Source organism: Augochlora pura, chromosome 8 (genome assembly GCF_028453695.1).
Source record: "Augochlora pura isolate Apur16 chromosome 8, APUR_v2.2.1, whole genome shotgun sequence".
In the NCBI taxonomy this organism is placed as follows: domain Eukaryota; kingdom Metazoa; phylum Arthropoda; class Insecta; order Hymenoptera; family Halictidae; genus Augochlora; species Augochlora pura.
The window spans coordinates 6778008-6800055 of record NC_135779.1 but is presented as its reverse complement, the minus strand read 5'-3'; the positions used below and the strand labels follow the sequence as shown (position 1 = coordinate 6800055).

General features: G+C 45.3%; 3 protein-coding genes across 4 annotated transcripts; 1 reads left to right on the top strand and 2 right to left on the bottom strand.

Annotated features, from left to right (window-relative positions):
• Nucleotides 1–3268: 3268 nt before the first annotated feature.
• On the bottom strand, nucleotides 3269–17938 carry LOC144474089 (uncharacterized). Of its 2 annotated transcripts, XM_078188587.1 has the most exons (6): nucleotides 17443–17938; nucleotides 15858–15903; nucleotides 14703–14933; nucleotides 11805–14574; nucleotides 11471–11702; nucleotides 3269–11386 (listed from the first exon to the last, which is right to left on the bottom strand). In XM_078188587.1, exons 1-6 carry the CDS (start codon nucleotides 17497–17499, stop codon nucleotides 11378–11380), a joined length of 3345 nt encoding a protein of 1114 aa, XP_078044713.1. In that variant the 5' UTR covers nucleotides 17500–17938; the 3' UTR covers nucleotides 3269–11377. The 2 variants fall into 2 exon arrangements, with proteins under 2 accessions (XP_078044713.1, XP_078044712.1); XM_078188586.1 differs by having other exon boundaries at nucleotides 3269–11702.
• Nucleotides 17939–18001: 63 nt separating this feature from the next.
• On the top strand, nucleotides 18002–19843 carry LOC144474090 (uncharacterized). Its single transcript, XM_078188588.1, has 6 exons — nucleotides 18002–18127; nucleotides 18229–18591; nucleotides 18664–18717; nucleotides 18794–18928; nucleotides 18999–19215; nucleotides 19280–19843. Exons 2-6 carry the CDS (start codon nucleotides 18482–18484, stop codon nucleotides 19808–19810), a joined length of 1047 nt encoding a protein of 348 aa, XP_078044714.1. The 5' UTR covers nucleotides 18002–18127; nucleotides 18229–18481; the 3' UTR covers nucleotides 19811–19843.
• Nucleotides 19844–20088: 245 nt separating this feature from the next.
• Nucleotides 20089–21039, bottom strand: LOC144474091 (uncharacterized). The gene is made up of 3 exons (XM_078188589.1): nucleotides 20845–21039; nucleotides 20609–20760; nucleotides 20089–20527 (listed from the first exon to the last, which is right to left on the bottom strand). The coding sequence occupies exons 1-3, from the start codon at nucleotides 21034–21036 to the stop codon at nucleotides 20257–20259; spliced, it is 615 nt and encodes a 204-aa protein (XP_078044715.1). The 5' UTR covers nucleotides 21037–21039; the 3' UTR covers nucleotides 20089–20256.
• Nucleotides 21040–22048: the final 1009 nt, after the last annotated feature.

The window sequence follows — 22048 nt, the reverse complement described above, 5'->3', positions numbered from 1 at the left end:
GATATAATGATTTCTAACTGTAACGAGGTTCAGGTGAACGTACAAAGTCCTAAAGGCATTATGTACTTGCGTGTGTACCATGTACATTAATACCGTGTAAAAAGCTTTACATTGCAAGTGCCATTTCAACACACAACCACACACATAAACACACACGGGGATTTCGACGCGTGGAAGGAGCCGTATGTCGTCGTGGAGATCGTCTTCTCTATGGGGTTCGCGACGAAGGAGATTGAAGAACGGTCCAGCAGCGAATATTTTTACGATGTTCGATATATCGTATAGGCTCGTAGCCAGTCCGAGGATTAATTAGCGTAGTCCGTAGACTTCCGGCGTCGTTCGACGAACGCCTCTTTCGTTCTATTGTAAACGTCGAGTCTGCCAGTAAATTGAGAATATTGAGAGAGAAAACAATTGCTTACCGATCCTGCTCTTTTATTAAACACGACGACGAGACAATGTCTATCGTTAAGAAAATTTGAATAATCTTCGAGTAACATTGAAATTCGTGACAAAGATCGAAGCTGCATTTTACGGGAAGACTCGACGGTCGTTCGCAAAGCGTTCGAACGATCGCCAATCGATCGAGAGAAGTCCGCGTTTAAATCCGCAGTTGAATCTTCGAACGAGAGAGACCCTTTCTTGCACAAGCTGCTGAGCATCGTCCGGCTCCCATTTGTATTCAAATATCGTGGCGATGGTCGCCGTTCGCCGGTTCAACGTGTCGTCCAACCGCAATGCTATCTCTTCGGATCTTCTGTTCTCTCGAACGCCGTAGGATACTCTCTCGACAACGAAGCCGTTTCAATAAACCCCGGGGAGAGATCCCCGAGTATTTTTCTGTCCGCCTAGGGTGATTCTAACGTTAATAAGCGAACACGCGCGGCGAAGGTGTTTAAACGCAAGTGGGAGCAACGATAGATATACATTACGCTTAGATCGTAGAGAGAAAACAAAAAGAGGAGCGATTCAACGCGATCGATCGTCGCGACGACGTTAATTATTCCGTTGCAACGTGGGCTCGTACCGGCTATCGGATTCACGTAGCGTAGCGGAGAAGCTTCTTCTGTTATTTTTATAGAAGATTTTAGGGCGGCGTCGGTCGTACGGCCTCGGGGAACGCTGAACAATTGTCGAGGCCCGCATTTTCGAAGACGCGACGTCGTTACGAGGCCACGAGTCTATTACGGTTCATTGAATTTCTGTGCAATAAGATTTTAAACGAACGCGGCCTCGTCTCGATATATGCATCTTATGGCGAATGCAGTCCTGCTAAAAGAATGCAAAAGCGAATGCTTTCCGATGCCCGTACGATTCGCCAATGCCGTCGGTCGCGAAGAAACTTAATTTTTTATAGAGAATCTTAGAGTATATTATACATAGATCTTATATATACAATATACACGTGTACAATGTATACACGTTGTATACGTACACGCGGATATGTAAGAGGAGAAAGACGAGAGAAAAAAAAAACGGTTAACATTTAACGAAACTGAGAAAACTTGTTGAATATGCAACTATAGGAGCAGTAGAACGTCACAGCAATCGAAGAAAGGCAAGCCAAAATAATCGAAGAGTCGTGTAGGAGGATTAAAGGATATACACAGACACCGACACGCACATCCACACCGGAGTACACACTGTAAAACGCGTAGAGACACACGGGGTATCCGAGAAAAGGCGTCGGAGATTGTTCCGGATGTCGTGCGAATTCCCTTCTCGTGTTTCTCGAGGATAATTCGGATTGCCGGAACGAGCCAAGTAATTCACGCGCAAAATTTCATTATAATCGAAAATATTAACAGCCTGAAAAAAATTAACGTTCGATATATGAGCCTTTGATTCGACGACGATTATTAAACGATTATTTGTTGCAGCTGTTTTATTCGTGAACGGACAGGACGCCGTAAATTAACGTAACAATTCGTAGGATCGTCGTTCGTGATGCTGTTATGAATAGAAGTCTTATTGGATGAGATCAACGCCGGCCGCCTTGAGAAAAATGGGAAAAGTAATTCGCATAAATTCTGGGCCGGCCCACCGGACGGTTTTCTCCGCCGTGCTGTACCGCTTTAAAATGCTGCTATTTATTTTTGTACAGATCTACCCTTCCCACGGTACGGTACCTAATTAGTCAAACTTTTGTGCCAGAAAAGTAAACGCGGAGCGAATTTTGCACACGTACAACGACACAGAGAATACACACAAACACACACACGCGGACGTGTAACGAGAAAACGTAGGAAAGCAAACAAGCGTACGCCTCATACGAGAAAACGAGCATTCTATGCAATTGTTGATAAAAAAAAAACAACGTGGCGCGCGCGCGTTGTTCTTCGTTTAGAGAAGAGCGACGGAAGCGTTTGTTAGTCCGACACCGTTTTGCACGCGGCAACGCGCGAGCATGTTTCACTGGAGAGAGGATCTTCTTTTGCCGCGGCTCCGAGAACGCCGACTAATTATTAATTAATTGTCCGATGATAAACGAACGATCGAATCGGAACCACGTGCGCAGGATCAGAACGGAGAGAACCGAGAGCCGATAACGAGAAGAACGAAGAGAAAGAGAGCAAGAACAATTTCGTCGAGAAAACGATATTTTTATTACTCACACGCTGCTCCCGTAAAGAATAAAAGAACGTTACAAAAAACAGACAAATGAAAAGAATTGTATTTTTGTGAGGTATATCTGTAATAAAAATATAGTTAAACGTGAAGAGAGTATATATACATATATATATACATACATATATATTGCGTACGCGTGTGCGTGCGAGACGAGGGATGAAAAACGAGCGCCGCGGTCGTAGATTTTATTGGCTCTGTCGATATTATATTATACATCTGTTTTAATATACGTTACGAACAATAAATCGAACATTTTTTGTTACGCAAACCAACATTTTATTCGACCACATCCGCCGTGCTCCAAAAGGTCCCGTCGCTCCGACTCCTGTGGATCCAAAGGGGTAGTGCGAAGTTAACCCTTTGCATGATGCGTCGATTATCACTTATTTGTTCTTAATATTGTCCCTAATAGGACCATACAATTTTTGTTTCTTCTATTTTTAAATACTGTAATTTTTAAATTTTGACAACAGAAGAATTAAATTTGATTTCGATTTCAAAGAAATTAATAATATTCATATTTAGTACATCTCGCATAAAAGTCTTCAACGCGAGTCCGACTCCTTATTATATTGCAAAGGGTTAAAGAGGATAGGTACATATCATCGTAACACCGTCCCTACTTTTGAACCTTTTATTTCTTCTACTTTCTTAATAAATCAGTGACTCGAGTCGCTACAAACTGTGTATGAGTTCCTTTTATAATTTAATTACGAACGTACATAATCATGATTTCACCGATTTCACATCATCATCATAATCATCATCCTCGCTCATTCACACCGTTACACCTTCGATTACCCGAAAGAAACTGAACCAGAAAAACGCTTTTCGTTGCAAACGCAACCGACCGGATTTTTGTCACCCGTTCTGCATCCGATGAAATGCGTTCCGAAAAAAGGGGGAGCGCGGACCGCGACGAGAGACGATTCGTCGTCGGACATTGTCGCGGCGGCACCCTCCCCCTTGTGCCGACGAAACAGTGTTATCGATACGCGACAATTCCCGAGCATAATAATCGCGATTTCGAAAGTAAACGCCTTTTTTTAGCTCGCGACATCGTTTGATCATCCTCGAAAATATTTTTATCCACCAAACTCGTTCGATGGAGAACGGAAATCGATCGACGGACAAATAGACTCCTATATCTACAATTTCATCTATGTAAATAGCATTCTTTTATTTCCGGTTTGATTTGTGGTTTTTCGTTGGAACAAGAACGAGCGATATTGTCAAAGTCTGTCGCTTTTTCTTGTTCCCTCTATCTTCTTCGTTTCACACCCCTTCTGTCATTCTATGAAAATCGACGCCAACAATTGCACGGAAGGTAACGGCATAGAAGAAGCTCAGCAACATTCTTTCAAAATTCTTTGTTAACCTAAAGAAACTCTATTCGATTTATTGCTGTACGAAGAAAATTGCTGCGGCTTGCGTGATACATCTCTCTCGATTTTTTTGATTAGTCTATCGAGCGTCATGCGGAAAGATTTGGCTATCGCGAGCGCGCGGAGTTCGTCGGACGCGAAAACGTTTGTTCGCTCGGAATGGCTCTTGCAACGAGAACCGATCCTTTAAGTACACACGATCGACAGACTGTCTACGGGAATGGTATGTACGCGAGAGGGTGCCTCCGATGCCGTCCGTTTAAACAGAGAGTATCGCTCGATTTGGATCGGCCTATTAACAACCTACTCCCCGTAACCCGTAAAGCGCGCTGCTCGGAATAATTAGAGGCGGAAGGTACAGCAGTCCCGGCATTATTCTCCGACCTCGTACAGCTCCACCGGAGTCTTCGAGTCGTTGAATACCTTAAAGAGGAATGAAGTCGTTTCGACGGGCCGATCCAATTATTCGAGCGGGCGGACCTCTTTATACGGTTCGCTAGAGCGCCGCCAATAGCCGTCGACAAATTTACCTTCGATTCCACCGCTCGGGCGCCGTTTACGACCCTTGTTTCGCGGACGATTTTTCGAGCCTTCTGTGTTTTTCGCAACGAAAAACGATCCGGTTCGCCGGGAAGCGTTTAATTTCGTCGAAACGCGAGCCGACCCGGTGTTTCGATTTTCATTGCACTCTATATTCTATTTTCCGTGATTTATCGATTTTAAATATATCCCTCCAGGTTCCTGATAAATTTATAATTTCTGATGTGACAATTTTCCTCGAGTGCAAAGCGTCGATAATGCGCCCCCGATTTGGCCGAGTACTTTGATCGCAAAACTTCGCGCACCGTACAAAAGCGTCTTCCCTTTAATCGTTCTTTGTCGAATCTCTTCTCGCCTAATTTTATTCCGAGCATATTAACGCCTGCCGGAGGCCCGCCGACAACAGACTGCATCGGAAAGCACTTCGGTACTCGCGACGCGGGAACTCGGATGGCGGATGGCGTGCCGGCGACGGTTTCAGGGTAGATTTCGCCGCGGAAACGGAAGGAGATTCGACGTCTCGTTACATTAGACTTCCATTTGCCTGTTTAATCCGGCGGCATCGATCCTCTCCCCCGGAACGCATTGCTCGCGTGCAAATGCGATCCGCAGTCTCCTCCGAGTCGAATGCAAAGTGTCTACATATAGAACCCCCGGCGTTTAAGTGAATTTCGCCTCTCATCCCCCCTCGCACGATTTTCCCGTGTCCCTGTGTGTGTGTATGTGTATATGCATGTATGTGCTCGGTAAAGCGTTTCAAGATAATCCCCGACAACGATGGACGCATGATCGCGTCGCCGACACCCGGCCGTCGGAACAATGGTCGGTGACGATCGCGCAATTACAACCGAACCGAGTGTATCAATCGCGGGACCGATAACGCGCGGCACCGTGGACGATTTTCGAGCGCATTTCATCGCACCTGTTACCGTTGCTTGCTAACCCCCCCTCCTCAAACCCCCCTTATACGTGTCTTATCGCGTATGTACAAGGTAAAAATCGTGCCGTTAACGCGCGACTCCTTCTTCGGATTCCCTAGAAAATAAAGAGACACCTTTTCGGTTACGCCTAATGCCACACACCGACTATGTACAGAAATTAGAACGCGGAGAGCGTGTATATATATTTGTATGTATATATATAGATTCTTTTACGCACGTGCACGCGCGCACACGGCCAAGGGCGCCGAGTTATCGGAGACGAAGAATGGCGGCAACGGATCGCCGCGCGCGATTCGTGCGCGTGCTCGCGTTTCCGGTGACTCGGCCACCCCCCCCAACCCACGTGACGGCGCACGATATAATAATAATACCCTCGAGAAACGTTACTCGCTATTCGTGTATATCGTTAGTAAATTCTTAGATATGGTTGTTCCGCGGCCCGGCGACCCGGCACACGGGGCCCCGATCTCGACCACAATTCCATTCTTCCTTAAACCAGTGGAGGGATTACGACTGCGAACGGTGAGTGGATGAGATCTACGCGCGCTGCCGGTCGAAGGTTTGCCCTAGCGATTCCTGATCGGATCGCACGGTGATCGGTTCGCTGATTTGGCGAACGTGTTACTTCCGGCCGGCAGCGGTAACCGAGTTGTAACGCGTGAAGTGCACCTTGCAACCGAACCGCGCGAGCCTCGCTTTCGTAGATCATTAGATTCCGCTTCAACCCGTTTGCATCAACCGCGCTCTAAAGTCTCTGGATCGAAACCTTCGATCTTCTTGGTAGTATAGTTACATTTCAAATCGGGGCAACGAAGACATGAGAAATGGATTTGCTCTGGGAAACAATTGACGACCGGGTCGTTGTACTTCGTTATTTCTCGCGATGCAAACGGGTCGACGTCCGTCCGTTGTCTCCTTTAAACGATCCGGGAACGCCTCCCGTTCGCGGACAAACGAGCCTGGAATGGTTATGCTAATTGCCCGCGAGCGGCGAACAGCGAGATTGGCACGAGATAAGAGCGAGCCCGTCGATCAAAGTGGTCGAGCTGTGAACGAGACAAAAGTCGCGCGGTTCGCCATGATCAATTCCAGGTCGCGTTCCTCTCGCGATTTGGTCTAAGATAATCTGCTCGAGCAATTCACGCGTCACCACTGCCCCAAAAAGCTTCCTTCGAGCTCGTCGAAGCGAAGAAAGCGACTCTACGCGCACTGTTCTTTCAAAACAACGATCGGAGCGTCGTGTGCGCGGCCGCCGGCCATTGCGCAGCAAGTGTCCCCTTTACAGTAAAAATATATTATCGCTACGGTGTAGTACTTAACTTTTGACTAGCATGTTTATAGAACCGATCCCCGGTGTGTCGGGCGCCCACGCGCGCGCGAGAAACGGAAAGACCGGTTTCGGGGACCGAGGCTGTACGACCTAGAAACACCGCGACGAGACAGCTCCGTGCATCGTCCTCCCTCTCCGGTGTATACAATATTTACGCGGGAAAGGTGCGGGGGTACAATGTCGGCATCACCTTAAGATTACGTCCTCCCGTCGGGATAAGTACGATCTGACGGCGCGGGGCGCGTTGGCCACGCCCCGCGAGCGATTCCAAGGTCGACGTACCGCGTTTCCGACTTAACTCTACGGTTCCTACGCGAGCTTAGTATCTAGACTCTAAGGGCCCTTGCTCGGTCGCCGGCGTCCACCGCGAGAACTTTCGTCACGAACGGTCCGCGGACCACCCCCTGGGGCAACCGGAGGAAACGGTGTCTTATGCTTCGGCGAGAAAACAGATTTTCTCGGAACGCGGCCCGCGGGGGGGCCACAGGTCGGTGCCCCAAGGGGCATTCCTGTTCCCATTTCGGGGCGTCGACGGAAGACGCGCGCGCGTGCGCGAGCGAGGAATGTAAGGTGAAAGAAACAAGAGGGCTTCCCGATCCCATGGAAAAGATGGTGGGGGATCGAATGATATAGTCTAGCTCCATTTAGATTGCTACTTGGTTGTCGACCACGCGGCAACTATTATCCTCTTTCTTCCTCTCGTTTCCGTATTTTTCTCTCTCTTTTTCTCTTTTTGTTCAGTCTTGTGATAATACTACTTTAATACTTTTTACGATTCGCACAGTCCTACCGACCGGTGTATGTGTGTGTGTGTGTGTGTACGCAATACCCCTCCCTTGATAGCTGCCGCGGCGTTTGCTGCGAAAGTTAGCAACTGTGCACACCGTAGCCGGACCAGTTGGCGGACTGGCTGAACGAACAGAGCGAGCGGTGGGGGAAAAAGGATATAAGCGTGGCATTGCTGAAGCAATTAGTTGTTCGATTAACGGACGAGAACGCAGCCCCCGGGGTCCAGGCGTCGGACGAAATTTCTTGTACAAAGGCGTACCAACCGATTTGACCGTCTATAATATCTCTGCCGTTGCTCGCTAACTATCTAACTAGTATCTCTCTCTCCTTTCCGAGTATTTCGTCTTTGGTATATAGTAGTCGTTTCGAAGGGGTAAATTAAGTACTTAGGTCTCTATCAGGCGGCCCGCGGCCTTTTCGCTTCGCGTCAGATCGACGAGGAAGATCCTCTCGCGAATTAACACGTTTATCTCTACTAAATTCCTCTAAAAATCAGAGACAGTCTATGTTAACTTTAAACATTTGGTAATTTTATTAGCGAACTGTTTTCGAGGGTACAATCTGGTTGAGTAACTTCCTATAGATTTATTAAAGCGAAACAATGGGACCTTCCTCGATCATCTGACGGAAATTGAGAACGGATTGGCGTAGGGCCGTCCGGTTTTCTTAACGATCTATGCAAGTTTTAAGTCTCGAGCCGATAACAAAGCATCCGAGCGGACGCGCTCGATCGAACGTGTCCCCCCGTACATTGTACAAGTTAGATATTCCGTTTTCCAGCCAACGCCAGCTGTATTATAGTAACGAGCAAACGATTCCCGGCTAACTTTACACGGTTAATGAACCCACCCGTGTGTACACACGGAAACAGCGAAACACGCTCTCGTTGCCGTTGATCTTTTTGATTCTGAATACTGATTTGATTATCCGCTCCGCGGAGCATAATATATATGAAACACACAGAACAATCTGCCTTTTAATATATCTCACAAATGCGAAAAACGTTCGATATATCGATTAGTTCTTTCATTTCATCTCTCTATCTCTCGACGCGCCTCCCACCTCTTTCTACTTCCCAATCTCTCTCTCTCTCTCTCCTCTCCTCTCTGCCCTACACCATCACCCCTCCTTCTCTCTTTAATATCAGCATATAATTCCCTAGCATTGCTATTTATTGCGTTCAGTATCACTGCGCTTGTGTATCGTCGACCGCGTCGACGCGCGTTTGCAGAAAACTCGATTATCCGCGGTGCAAAGATTATTCGCGAACGATATTACACGACTGGTTGGACACACGCGGCCAGACAAAAGAGGAAACGAATTGTACCGGCGCAGAGACGAGAATCTAGCACAATGGGCGGGAGATGGTTTCGCGGATAATTATTGGAGCTGTCTATTCGTACGGATATATTTTTTCAATCGGGATTCGAACGATATACCAATTGTTATTATCGAACTGCGATACGTATAAATAGAAAATTTAAACTATTTTTTTAAATACATCAATAATTGGTGTTATTTGGAAATGTAATTGATTTCTTTTTAATAGCGAAAATTAGTTTTTGGAGTAATGATGTACTATCTCATCTCTGGCTAGCATAATCGTTTTACCCTCTTCAAAGAAAATTCCAAAGCTGTGCAGACACGTGAAACAGGCCTAAACTAGACACGATCGCCCGGTACGATCACCTAGTCGTTCGCTTTTTACCCCTTAATCGCCTACGTTTATAAATAGTTTATTATCAAAAAGATCCATCCTGCACCGACGAAGTAAAAATAAATATTACTTTTTCTCCCGTTTTGTATTATGTTTCACATCCACCTACTCCTTCTCCTTCATCTCTTTTCTTTCCTCTCTCCTTCTTCTTCTTCTTTTTTTTTTTTGGTAAAGAATTTCATAAACATATAGGTTCTTCGCGCAAGAAACAATCGTAGATATCCTTAAGTACGAATTAAAAAATATTGTCGTCCGAGCGGCCGAACGCCTACGATATTACACGAAAGAACACACGGGGAACTTAATATATTGCCGAGTTACGCGATTTATGCTAACAACTAATTCGTTGCCTGATCTATGGTAAACGTCTAATAGGAAAATCATAGACAAACCGAGAGAACACGCGACGCGTACCGGTAAACGCGTCGCGCCGAGTACCGAAGAATGTTTTACCGTTTTTGTAAAAATTCAATAAAAATAACTTCTTTTCCGAGCTTTTAGACCGTGACTTCCTTTGTTTTTCTGATTCTCCTTCTTCTCTTTTTCTTTTTTTTTATACGCGTGTTCCTTAGGACTTACTTAGAAGATACTTATTTTTTTTTTGTTTCTTTATAATCTATACATAGTGCCATCTTTGATTGCCCAGAGACTCTACAATATCCACCATATAAATCTCGTTAGAAAGAAGACCATTGACGGCTATATTTAAACACGTTTACACCTTAGCCTTTAGAAAAAGTAACTAGTAAGTTTGAGAAACCCTGTGAATGCTTTGCAACTGACTACTTTCATCGCGTCCTTCGTTCGATTTTCTTTTTTTCGTTTTCTTATTCCTCGTGTTCTTTTCTTTCCACCCCGTTCACCTTTTCTATAATCTCCTGTTCCGGTCAGAATGCAAATAGAGATGATGCCTCGTGTCAAGACAGTACATGTATATAAACACAGAGCCGCGAATTGCATTCCCTAAAACCCCGCTGTACAGTACCCTAGAGTTCTTTTTTTTTTTAGAAGTATACTCATATAAAATAAAACATATCCAAAAAACGATATATACTCATACAAAGAGTGTACGATGCGCACGCTTCTCTCGCTCCTCTCTTTTCTTTCTCCCTCTCTCTCTCTACCTCTCTTTTGTTTTATCCTAGGGCAGGATTTTCTTACTATACAAACTATTACAGTTTCTTTCTTATTGAGCACATTTTAGAAATTGTTTGAGTCGTTGTAGGAAGTGTTTCGATTATTGACTTCATTTCGACTATACGCTAGAACCTAGACTGTTCCTAGCCGCCGCTTGGAAATCGTCCAGCGGCGGCGCAGGTTCTGTTTTGATTGTGCGGATTCGTGTGTATCCTGTGTGTTCAGAGAAGAAGACTTCGCGGCGACAGATATGAAAGAAAGTTCGAGAGACGACTACCTGTAGCTCAATACGATTCCTAACGCGAATCATGGACTATCTAAGATCGTGTCCTCAGTCTGACGGAATGACGCGCGTATGGCAGCTCCTCCCAACTATTTCGAGCACCGCGGGCGTCCCCTTGATCATCGACGATGCAACAAACCGTCTCCGTGAAACACAATTATGTTCAAACAAACAAATATTCTGGTAGACAATGAATTGTTCTTAAGAACACGCAAAGCTCATGATGTTGCAGGTCGTTGGATTCGTCACGACCACGGCAATCATGCGATTGCAACGAAATTATATGATTCCATTTAACGTGAACGTAATCGCGTTTCTCCTCCGACGTTTCTTTCCATCGTCGATGACAGGAGGGACGTTCGAGGTGCTCGAGTCAATTGCTGCATATAATATATATATATATATTGTATATATCTATATCTATGTTTGCGAGTTGAATAAATGCATCTCTTTGGAATGCATGGTTGCCTGTTTGATACGCTAGATACCCGCGTATAGTGTAAACGGTCAGGATGCCCCCGATATCAATCGTTTTCAGACACGCGAATACTCTTACTGGTTTTTGTTTGGAATTCCTAGGAACTTGAAGTGTTTCCGCTCGCTTCCCAAACAATGTTGCCGTGTTCAAGCTTCCTGGAAGAAGTCAACCAAGCAACGTGAGACCCCACGGTCCTCGTGCTGGCGGTCCACGGCGTTGTCCCATCAGCCGTTACTTACGTCGGGAAACAGAAAATGTTCGCGGGTCGGCTGCGGTTGTTCGAACGGCGAGCTGCTCATGTAACCGGGCGAGGGTGACTCGCTCTTCTCGATGACAGGCGTGATGTTCGCGTAATTCGCGGCCGGCGTGGTCAACGTTCTTCCTTGCTCGACGAGGATGCTTCTGTCTATCTTGTAATACTCCTTCCCGCTGCGGGGGCGTAGCGTCGTCGCCACTGCTCTGCCACCCAGCCTGCAATAAATACTTCGTGAATACAGGATCTTTCTAATAATGATAACAGTCTTTGAAAACCAAGAATAATTATCAATTGATCTTGCAAGATCGAAATTATACCTCAAACTGTCCGGAGTGTCCGAAGACGAATGAGACGACAGCGACAGCGTCTCGATATAATCGGACATGTCGGATGTCCCGCTGCTGGTGCTCCTCGAGTCAATGTAAGGAGTGCTGGACACTTCGCCGGGGCTGTTGAACCCTTTCGCGCCCTTTGGCAAACACGTGGGGATGTCAGCCTCGGCCGACGACGATTTCGTTGGTATCTTGATCTTCTGGAACTGGAAGGAGAGCTCTCGAAGCGGGTCGCTGGACTTGGATTTCCTCGGCAGGCTGCTGTGGTAGCACGTGGGCGGCGGACTCTTCCGGTAGATGGACAAGACGTTCTGTTTCCTCGCAGAGGTCGACGGAGCCAGCGACAACTCGAATTCGACGAACTCGGCTGTTCTGTGACTGAGGGAGCCGGTCGAGACGCCGGAATCGTTGCTGCTGGAGGAGTCTCTGTTGTGACCGGTCTTGGATGGCACCGAAGACGATCGCCTGATCTTGATGAAGGACGGCTGAGGCGAGGCTATCGACATCTGTCCGCTGTCCTGGTTCATCTTCGTCTCCGAGTTCACGCAGGAGGCGTGGCTGTCCGCCTGAACCAAGGCTGCTTTGTCGGCTTCGCTGGAGCATTTGTGGATGGTCAGCGTCGACGGGAACGTGTGATTGTCGTCGTCGAGATAGTGAGCCGACTCCGCCGAGTACGATCGCTTCCTTAACAGCAAGCTGATGTTCCCACTGGACTCGGTGCCGTTACCATCCAAGTACCGACGCCGTAGATAAGGGCTGGCCAGCATCGCGGATCCAGGAACACGGAACTCGGAGTCCGATCGCTTCTTCCCGCCTTCGACCATCGCCGATCCAGACAGCGCAGGATTGCTGGAGCTCTTGATGCCGCTACAAATCCTCGCCAGGATCTCCTTGGAGCAAGCATTGTGCGCCGGTTGCATCGGTAAATAACCTGGAAACGGTTTCTTTGGCGTTTGCTTCTCGGGGTCCATTACCAGGTAATCGTTCTCCCTGTCCTTCACGTGGCCACACTTTTGGCAAATCTTGGACTCCTCCGCAGACGGTTCGGGCGTCTCTTCCTTGATCTGATCGGCGAACTTCTCTATCTCCTCCTGGGATATTCCGCTCTTGGTCAAAAGGTCCTTGCTGTTCTCGTAGTGTTCCAGCGACTGTGTGAAATCGATGTTCGCGTAATTCGCCTGCTTAGGCTCCGGCTGAGTGTCGATCACCGGCTCGACGTTCTCGTAGTTGTTGGTCCTGCTCTCCTGGAGGCAGTCGCAGTTCTCCTTCGACTTGTCGTCCCCGTTTTCGGACTTGTTCGTCCTCTTGGCAGTCGCATAGATCGCGATTTCCCCGCTCGCGTTCACCACAGGCATCTTACCCTCGCCCGAGAGTTTGACAGGGTGTACAGTCACCCCGGTGGGTTCGATTCCTGCTCCCCTCCTGCAGTAGGGCAGCACGAAGCCCGCCCAACTCATCATGTTTTGACAAGGACACCCGGAAGACCTGGGCGATTGAACGGTCAGCTTGGCCGGGCAGCCGCATTGCTGCAGGACCACCGCTTGCGGCGTCTGCGGCGTGTCGTAGTTCGGATAGCTTTTTGGCAGTGCTAGGCATTCCTTGATCTTTCTCGGCGTGTCGTAATACTGATCGGGTTGGGGCGACTGTTCGAGCAGCATGTGATGAGCCAGTATCGTCTTGGGTACGTCGTAGTTCTCGTACGGTCCCGGAGTCGCGGCAGCTGCGTTAGCGGCGGTGATACGGCTGACCAGCTGCTGCTTTCGCGAATGCACGCAGATCGGCTCGTTTGGCAGTGGCATCGGCGGCTTTTTCGCCTTTTTCACGGCAGTGGTTTGGGACGGTTTTGGAGGTCTGGGCGGCAACGAGCTGGGGCTGGGCGACACGCGCTGCCCCGTGCTCGTTTGTTGCGCGCCCTTTGTCTGCGAACAATGGCATTCTACCTGCTGCTGCTGCGACTGCTGGGTGCCCGAGTAGTCGCTGTCGTGGCTGCTGGTGCTGTACGAGGACAGCGAAAGTCTGTCCAAAGTACGCGCTTGCAAATGGCAGCCGAGATTGTTCATAGTTCCCGCGGGGCTGCTGACGCTGCTCGCGCCGGTGGTGGTCGCCAAGGTCGACGACTTGGAGACGGTGCCTAGCTTGCTGATGCAGCTAGCGCATCGCTCCAAAGCGGACGTCCCTTGACGAGTGAGGGAACAGCTGCGCCAATCCCCTGGCTGGTCCGGCAGTTCCGACACCGAGATCGTGTCTCTGCTGCTGTAATCCCTGTCGAGCTCTGTCTGCTGTCTGCTCTCCGCCGACGACCAATAGGGCGAGCTTTCGTTTTTGCAGCTGTCGCACTGCTCCTCGTACGTCGACGAGTAAACAGTCGAGGGGAAGAAGTCGCTAGCTCTGGTCTCCGATCGGGAGAATTGACGGCGCGGGCTGTCCTGCGACAGTTGCTCCCGGCTAAGCGGCCGCTTCTTCGTCAGCTTACCCTCCGCAGCTAGCTGCAGCATCTTTACGATGTCCTCGCCTTGATCCGTGATCAACACGTGCAGGCCCTCGCCGCGGCCGCATCTCGAGCCGCCCTCGAAGCAGAACCGGCCCTCCACCACCCCGTAGCGGCGGAGATGCGCGATCTCCCAGATGCCCACCAATCGCGGCGGTATGCCGACGGTGATGCAGAACCGGCGATCCTGAATGTGCAGATGAGCCGGACCGTTCGTCAGCTTCGCCTTCGAGGGCACCGTCGAGATCAGGATCAGGAACTGCTGGTCTGAGAGCGTTAATAAACATGGTTAATATTTTTAAATAATAACGTTAGATGATTAATTGCAGATTGTACTGATGACTTAAGAGAACAGAAATGTTGCTTCTTCGTGTCGCGAAGAAGTGGGGACGCACCTTCGCCAAGATTGTTCGAGATCTTCACCTGCCATTGGATCAACCGTTCTCTGGTATCGAACGCCAAAACGACCGTAACGTCCTGGCATATTATCGCGATCGTGTTCGACTCCTTGTCGAGAGTGAAACCGCTCTCCACGCCGAGAAAGTGCTGCAAGCTCAAGGAAGCTTTCGTTTGGCCCTGCTTGTATCGATCCTTGCTATCTCCGTACAGTTGCAAATGAAGACAATCTGGAATCGATCGGACCATTAAAATCACGGCGGAACGAGCTGAATGATCGTCGAACATTTTCTTGGAAATTGTGTCGGCTGAAATTTGTTTCAGCAAAATCTATTTATCAAAATAAAATAAATAATCTATCCAAAAATATGAAACTCTAAAAAGCTTTGGATTTTAGTGATTTGATTGTATTTTACTTTGCGAAATAAATTAGTATTCAGTAATTGTTTCATTCGAGAAACGTTTACGACTTCGATAGAAATATTAACTCGCGAATGAAATGAAAATATTTTCCTAGCGCGCTATTAATACAGCCGTTCGGTCGCGGGGCAGGCTAACGAAATCCCATTTAGACCCTTCTATGTACTCTTAACTAATTCTCCCTACGGAAAATTTATGAGCTGCTGGTGTCCCCGAGTTCTAAAATATCCTCGAGTTACAAGGGCCCAGGTATTAATGGTTATTGCCAGAAGCAAAGCTCTTCTTGGAAAATTTTTTGTTTCCTCAGCCAGTCAATCTGTAACAGATGTGCCAGCTGCCACCCTAGGAGGGTCCATAGGGAGGGATTCTTCATGCTGATAACAAGTAAGGAAATTCTTTTCAGGAGATTAGGACTAGAAACTATGCTAGGAAATAGAATTGCTTTGCCTCGCACAGCCGCAGACTCTCTCTCTCTCTCTCGCTGTGTGTAAATGTTGCAACATCTGCCCTCCTTCCTTGATAATAAACGGAATTTATCATCAGACCCTTGGTCAATATTAATTGCACCGCGGATAAGATAGAGGCGACTGTGAAATTTATTATCAGGATGCACGATGCAGACTATGAATCACGTACAGTGTATTTCACAATCGGGTCAATGTTATCAAAAAAAAAGAGTCTCGTATTTCCGGTGTAACGTAAAATTAATTAAGAAATAATGAAAAGACATTTACCTGCAACCGGTGACAGTTTCCTCATAACGCACCACCGTGACTTCCACTGCAAGGTAAACAAAGAGGTTTGACATGGTTCCCAATTATTTTCATTTTAAAAAATATAATATATTATAATATAATACGTAATTACATTCCAATTGATACAATTAAACGCTCTGATACACGATGATGTAATTGAACACACTTAGCGCTTGGTAGTAACACAAAGCATGACCTGGTGCATTATGCTCATTTACATAAAGTGCCCCGCATAGGGAAACATTGTACACACGTATTACATATTCGTTCATGTCCATTTACCCCCCCCCCCCCCCCCACTGCACCCCTGGCACAATGAAAGTAAAAAGAGTTCTCTCAACCCTTTTTTGATTCGAACTGACTTCTTCACTGACCCCAATGTAAATAGAAGAAAATGAGCCAGCTTTTTTTACGGCCGTGCGCCTCCTCATTCCTTTCCCATTAACTTCCACGAGCTTTCAACAAACTACTTAATCATCGGTGCCCACATTGAAATCGGATTGGGACACCTTCGTCCGGCTTCTTGGCCATGGGAAGAAAAAACTTAGCCATTGTATTTAAATTTCAATGGACCCGGCGCACAAACGGGAGATGTTTGAACGACATTTATTGAAAACTTTCGAACAACGTCAATGGAACACGATAATGACAGGGCTTTGATCATTGTTAACATACCGGGCAGAAAATTGTCTAACTTTCGAGCAGCAACATCGTCAGAATATTATTAATATTACTATTAATATTATCGTCATTATCGTAAATTGAAAACATTAATATCAGACCCATTTATCATGCAAATTTCCAATTTCCCCGTTCTCGTATTCCCATATTTTTTTTCGAACCCATTATAAACTGATAAAGTCCCGCAATCCAATTACCGCACATTAATCTGCACATGTGGGGTATCGAGTAATATTTTTATAGAGTTCGACGAACCGTGGGGACAACTAATAGGATCATCACAGAAAGCAGGTCTACGAAATTGTTGCTCGCCGCCGGTTACAACGGCGACAAGGGAGCATCGCCACGGTACGTGAATTAGACCGGCGACGATCGAATAATCGGTCAAAGAATTCGAATGATCGTAGCCAACGGCATAAATCAATTAGGGCCACATCTGTTGAGGTGAGAGTCCAATAGACGGAGATATATGTATACATGCGTGTCGAGCGTGCACGTTACTGGGCTGAGTAATAATTATCACGTTTCCACCGATTACAATCGTGCTCGAGTGACTCTGATAGGTGACTATTGCACGAGAGCACGATGTTTCGACGAACATTTTTCTGCACGGCGAAATATTAGGCGAGAAACGCGTGCCACGCACGGGAGAAAAGCAAACGAAGAAAATCGTGGCAGTGGCGTTCGATAAATTGACAACGGGAGAAAAAAGAACGAGCCGCCGGCGTTATTTTGACCGAGAGAGGACCGAGAGCCGAGCAATTATCCGATTTATGTTAATTGGTCGGCTGGATCCCTGGGACGACAGGGGGATGGAGGGGGAGGGGAAAAGAGGCGAGAGAGAGAGAGCGGATAGTTAACAATTCGATCGAGGTCTACTCACTTTTTTGCCGTCGCGAAATTTCACGTTTCCCTCGATGATACAATTATTATCCACCATTGTAGAAGGCCGCTGCTGCTGCTACGCTGCTTTTAGGTGTTTTTCTCATCACTACGCGAAAGCACTCGAGGGGGTTTAATAAACGCTGCACATTAGGGATACACCGTGTTTAGAACAGAGACAGGCTCTTTCCGAGTACAACAACACGCGCGAACGAGAGCGTTTTCCCCGGGGTCGCGAATGACTTTTCCCACACGGAAAAACAACAACCATGGGGCACGGCGTTTTCACGAATCACGCGGCAAAATCCATACTCCGCACCGTCCGCCACGAGCATCCATCTTGACGATCTTGGCTTGCTGCGTGCACTGCTCTGCGGTCCTGCTCCCTTTCGAGAGCGTATTCTGCACATTATCCATTCCCCTGCACCTCGAGCCACTGGCGTAACAACCCACCTTATTTCTACACCCACGAGAATTACGGCCGTATGGGGGCGCCTATGCGTACCCAAGGCACCGTTTACAACGCGTCACGCCGTTACATTACAACTTCGATGAACGATATTCCAAAAATTTCACTAAAATAATTACTTAATAAATCGTTTCCTAGCTCTGAGATTCATTAATATTTACACCAGTATCTTTAACTTAATTATTATTGCTTTTACTATACAAAATAGCTGCCAAAAGTAGGTCTTATTAGATCTTTCATCTAAATATATTTCGATTCTCGGATTTAAATACGATGATGTTAAATGTTAAATATTTTAATCTGAATGTATTGTTGCAGTCCCCAGGGTATGATGACCGTTTGAACAGTACGTAAAGCTGGACACTGCTAACCGGGGCTGTGAACTAGTTCTACGCTGCCACCGCACTCGCTCAATGGCGTTTGTCAGTCAGTTCGGCTCATGGAACCTTTATGAGAGAACGGAACGTCCGTGCTGTGTTGTCTTTATAATTCTGCGGCGTACCGAGGGATCATGTGTTTATAAGAAAACTTAACCTATGTCAATAGATTGGAGTTTTTTCGTTTGTTTACCATGAGCACGCCGGTATTAACGAAACAACAACAGAGGCACAGTCTGTCGGCGAAGAAGACCCCGGCTAAAGGATTGCGGAACGTTCTAGCGCAGCCACAAGACAGTTTTTGGTAGGTCTTCGTTTCATAATATTTACGTTTCGTGAATGAAATGTTGTCGATTTAAATAATTCTGTTTCGCAGGCCGATCGTAAGAGATTCGAAGAAATGTTCGCACCTGGAAAATCTATTAAACAAGTAAGTTGAGCGTGATGTATAATGTATGTGAAATAACTATTGCGAAAAATTAATTTGTATAATTAATTAATCGTAGGACGATGCCGGCAATAAAACGCCAGTGTCCTGTGATCCCTTGGTCCAAGCTGAAAGAAATGAGCAAGGAGGAACGTAGAAAAGTAAAAAAAGAGGCGCTTCTGAAACAAGAACATGTTCCTGATGCTGAAATAATGTAACTGTCTTTATTTAACACGTGTTATGTATTGTTTGTTAAATTTTTATAACGTTTTCGTTTGTTTTAGAGATTCGGTTATCTTGGGATTGAATGCCATTACAAGAGCTATGGAGAAAGATATTATTTCGTGTATATTAATGGATGCCAATATTGATCCGCAACTTCTAGTGAAACATATTGTTATTATGGCGCAAAATAAAAAGATACCAATGTTATTGTTACCCAATTTTAAGAACAGTATATCAAATGCTATCGGATTTTCGTCTGCTGCCTGTGCTCTTAAGGTACAACTAACTATTTGGTATATATTACATTTGTTCCGTGTCATTGATGTTGTTTTATTTTCAGGATATTGTAGCAAAGTCGCCACAACATCACTTTCATCCACTCTACACGGAAATATGCGATGTATTTAGTAATATACCTGTACCGAAACATTCGCTTGAATTGTTTAAAAATATCGAAGAGATCTCGGATGAAATAGTAGACGAGGAAATGACAAACTCGGAGAGTGAGTCAATAGACAATGTCTCTGATTCGATCGAAACTAAGATATCCACGAATGTATATAAATATAGAACATCGAACACGGAGAGGGTATTTATTCCTCCGAATGCAATAACTAGCTCCACCGAAGAAAAAGCAGAAACAAATGAATTCATTTCTCTCGATGATTATGGTACAGACGAGTTCGACGCGAATATTAAGAACAACACGCGATACGTACATATTCGTAAAAATAAATATAAGGGCAACAAAAACGCCAATGCGAATAAGAATGCCGCGAACGTCACCTATTTACCATTGAAAGTGAAACGACTGCAAGGCAATAGTAATCGCGTGAAAGCTACGAAAACGTCGAAACAGAAGAAAAAGTGATAAAATGACAACGCGCATGTTCTAAATATCCTAGACATAGTGGAGCTAATAGTTTTTATTTTAAATTACAATAAATACGGAATTCGTAAATACAATTGTACAAGGACTATTACCGTTCATATAAATGTACAGAAATGTAAGAGTACGGAATATAAGGTCTTTTTATACATATAAATACATTATATACAAAACTTATAACTGTAATCGAACTAATTCTGTATTTTCGATTCTTGGAGCCTATGTTTCTCTCTTTAACAGGACTGACGTCACGATGGAAGGTATCAGTCTTTTGGACATAATATTCTCACTTAATTGACTATAAAACCATTCTTGTCAACGGGTCGTCGATCGCGTGTAAAATCTTTATATTTATCTTGTTAAATGCAAAATGAATGTTACAATGTTAATCTCACGTGTATATATTTGTTACCTAAACAACTATAATATCATACAGGTAAAGAAGAATTCACAGAAGACTTGAACATCCTTGAAAAAAACATTAGACCTTTAGTACCTCCGGGTATGTGACTCACTAGGAACGACAACATAGCTATTGTTTGCAGAACGGCGCAGAGCACCGTCAACGGTGTAGACTGTAAATGCAGAGCAAAATACAGAGTTCCGATCAGAGTGGCCAAGAAACATATTGTGAAACACCTCCTCTCAGCGGTGAATAATGATTTCAAGTAATTTACAGGGCCCAGGAGGAAGCAGAAACTATAAAATAAATTATTAGAAATCTGTTGGTCGTACGGTTCTCGTGATACGATCATTTCGATCTGAATATTTTGCGCATACCTCGAGAGGAAGAATAAACTTCCCAACGTATACAGGAGTGCGAATTTCCTCGCTTTAAGTAATAAAACTGGAACATAGAGAGCAGACAGGCAGAAACAAAGTACACCCATACCAAAGCACACGACAAACGCGAACAACCTCTGCATCCGCGACTATCGGGAACAAGAATACAATTTATTTACTTATTGTAAGATGGATGTTTGACGTTTGAGGTTATGCACGGGAAATATACCAACCATAGTAGGGCAACATTCTTTCTGTGCGCCCTGTATCCACCCTGCTTCTTCTACTTCATCGTCGCCGCTTCTTCCGAACCATTTTCCAATGTTCGGCTTCGGTAACGTCACCGACGGCACCGTAATTTTATATTGTTTTTCATTTTTATTGCTCAGAAGATATTCGTTCAGCTCTTTGTTAAGATCGGCCATTTTGACACGTTGCCATGTTCTATATTTGTCAGGCGTAGAGACACATCCTAAATTTAATTGAATATTGTAAATGTTGGTGTTTACACGATTTAAAAATCTATTTAGAAATAAATCTTTTATAACGTTGTTTGCAGCGAAAATATAAATTCAGTGCAACAGCATATACATACAGTAATTTCTTAATGCAAAAACCGCATCCGGGGGCAGCGAGTTTCTTGAGTTGAGGGAACGCGGCGAAATGCTGTGCTCTGATTGGCTGACAGTTTTCTATGCAATATTTCTGTACACCTGGTGGGAAAACGCTGAAACTGCTAGACAATTATCGACGGAGTCGATAAAAATTTAAATAAACAAAGTAATTATAATGTTAACATTGCTGACGAGATATAAGAGCAGATTTGTAAACTCTGTTTTTAATATAACTCAATAATTAATCGATAAAAATTGTCGATAAAATAGAAAATTGTCATTTAATAGTACCGGATGTAGGTAATTCACGTTTTATATTTTATCGACAATTTTTATTACCGATTTACCATTTTGTAAATATTAATACAATTATTACTGTTTTCCATCAACGAGTTACTCAATTTATAACAAATCTTAACAAATCTTAACAATTCCTAAACAGGAATAATAAATAAAATAAAAAATTGGATCTGGAATAATTTATTTCTTAGTTTGATCATTTCATCTACAATACTTAATTAAATTATAAGTGTTGAGTGAAAATATGTTTTCAATTATATAGTTTATTTATAAAAAAAACCTCTGCTTGTACACAAGCGACATCTATAATTACCGACGATGGTAATTTCGGCGAACAGTTTGGGCGTTTTCTCACTACCCCTTTTGGCGCTGTACGGACTCCGAAAAAAGCTTCCAGAAGTCGCCACCGCGGCGCCACTTTGCGCGCGTTTTCTAAAAAAGTAAAAGAAGAATACCATGATTTTATGGATTCTGAGGAATATTGCAAAGAATAATACTTCTTATATTTATAATAATATCGAAA

Excerpts from the sequence above, each read along its gene's own strand:
- LOC144474089 (XM_078188586.1), bottom strand. The coding sequence starts at position 17,499 with ATGGTGGATAATAATTGTATCATCGAGGGAAACGTGAAATTTCGCGAC. Across the intron at positions 15,904-17,442 it reads AATTTCGCGACGGCAAAAAA|TGGAAGTCACGGTGGTGCGT; the intron begins GTGAGTAGACCT and ends TTTACCTTGCAG. Across the intron at positions 14,575-14,702 it reads CTCGAACAATCTTGGCGAAG|ACCAGCAGTTCCTGATCCTG; the intron begins GTGCGTCCCCAC and ends TAACGCTCTCAG.
- LOC144474090 (XM_078188588.1), top strand. The coding sequence starts at position 18,482 with ATGAGCACGCCGGTATTAACGAAACAACAACAGAGGCACAGTCTGTCG. Across the intron at positions 18,592-18,663 it reads CAGCCACAAGACAGTTTTTG|GCCGATCGTAAGAGATTCGA; the intron begins GTAGGTCTTCGT and ends TCTGTTTCGCAG. Across the intron at positions 18,718-18,793 it reads CTGGAAAATCTATTAAACAA|GACGATGCCGGCAATAAAAC; the intron begins GTAAGTTGAGCG and ends AATTAATCGTAG.
- LOC144474091 (XM_078188589.1), bottom strand. The coding sequence starts at position 21,036 with ATGGCCGATCTTAACAAAGAGCTGAACGAATATCTTCTGAGCAATAAA. Across the intron at positions 20,761-20,844 it reads AAGAATGTTGCCCTACTATG|TCGCGGATGCAGAGGTTGTT; the intron begins GTTGGTATATTT and ends TGTTCCCGATAG. Across the intron at positions 20,528-20,608 it reads AGTTTATTCTTCCTCTCGAG|TTTCTGCTTCCTCCTGGGCC; the intron begins GTATGCGCAAAA and ends TTTATTTTATAG.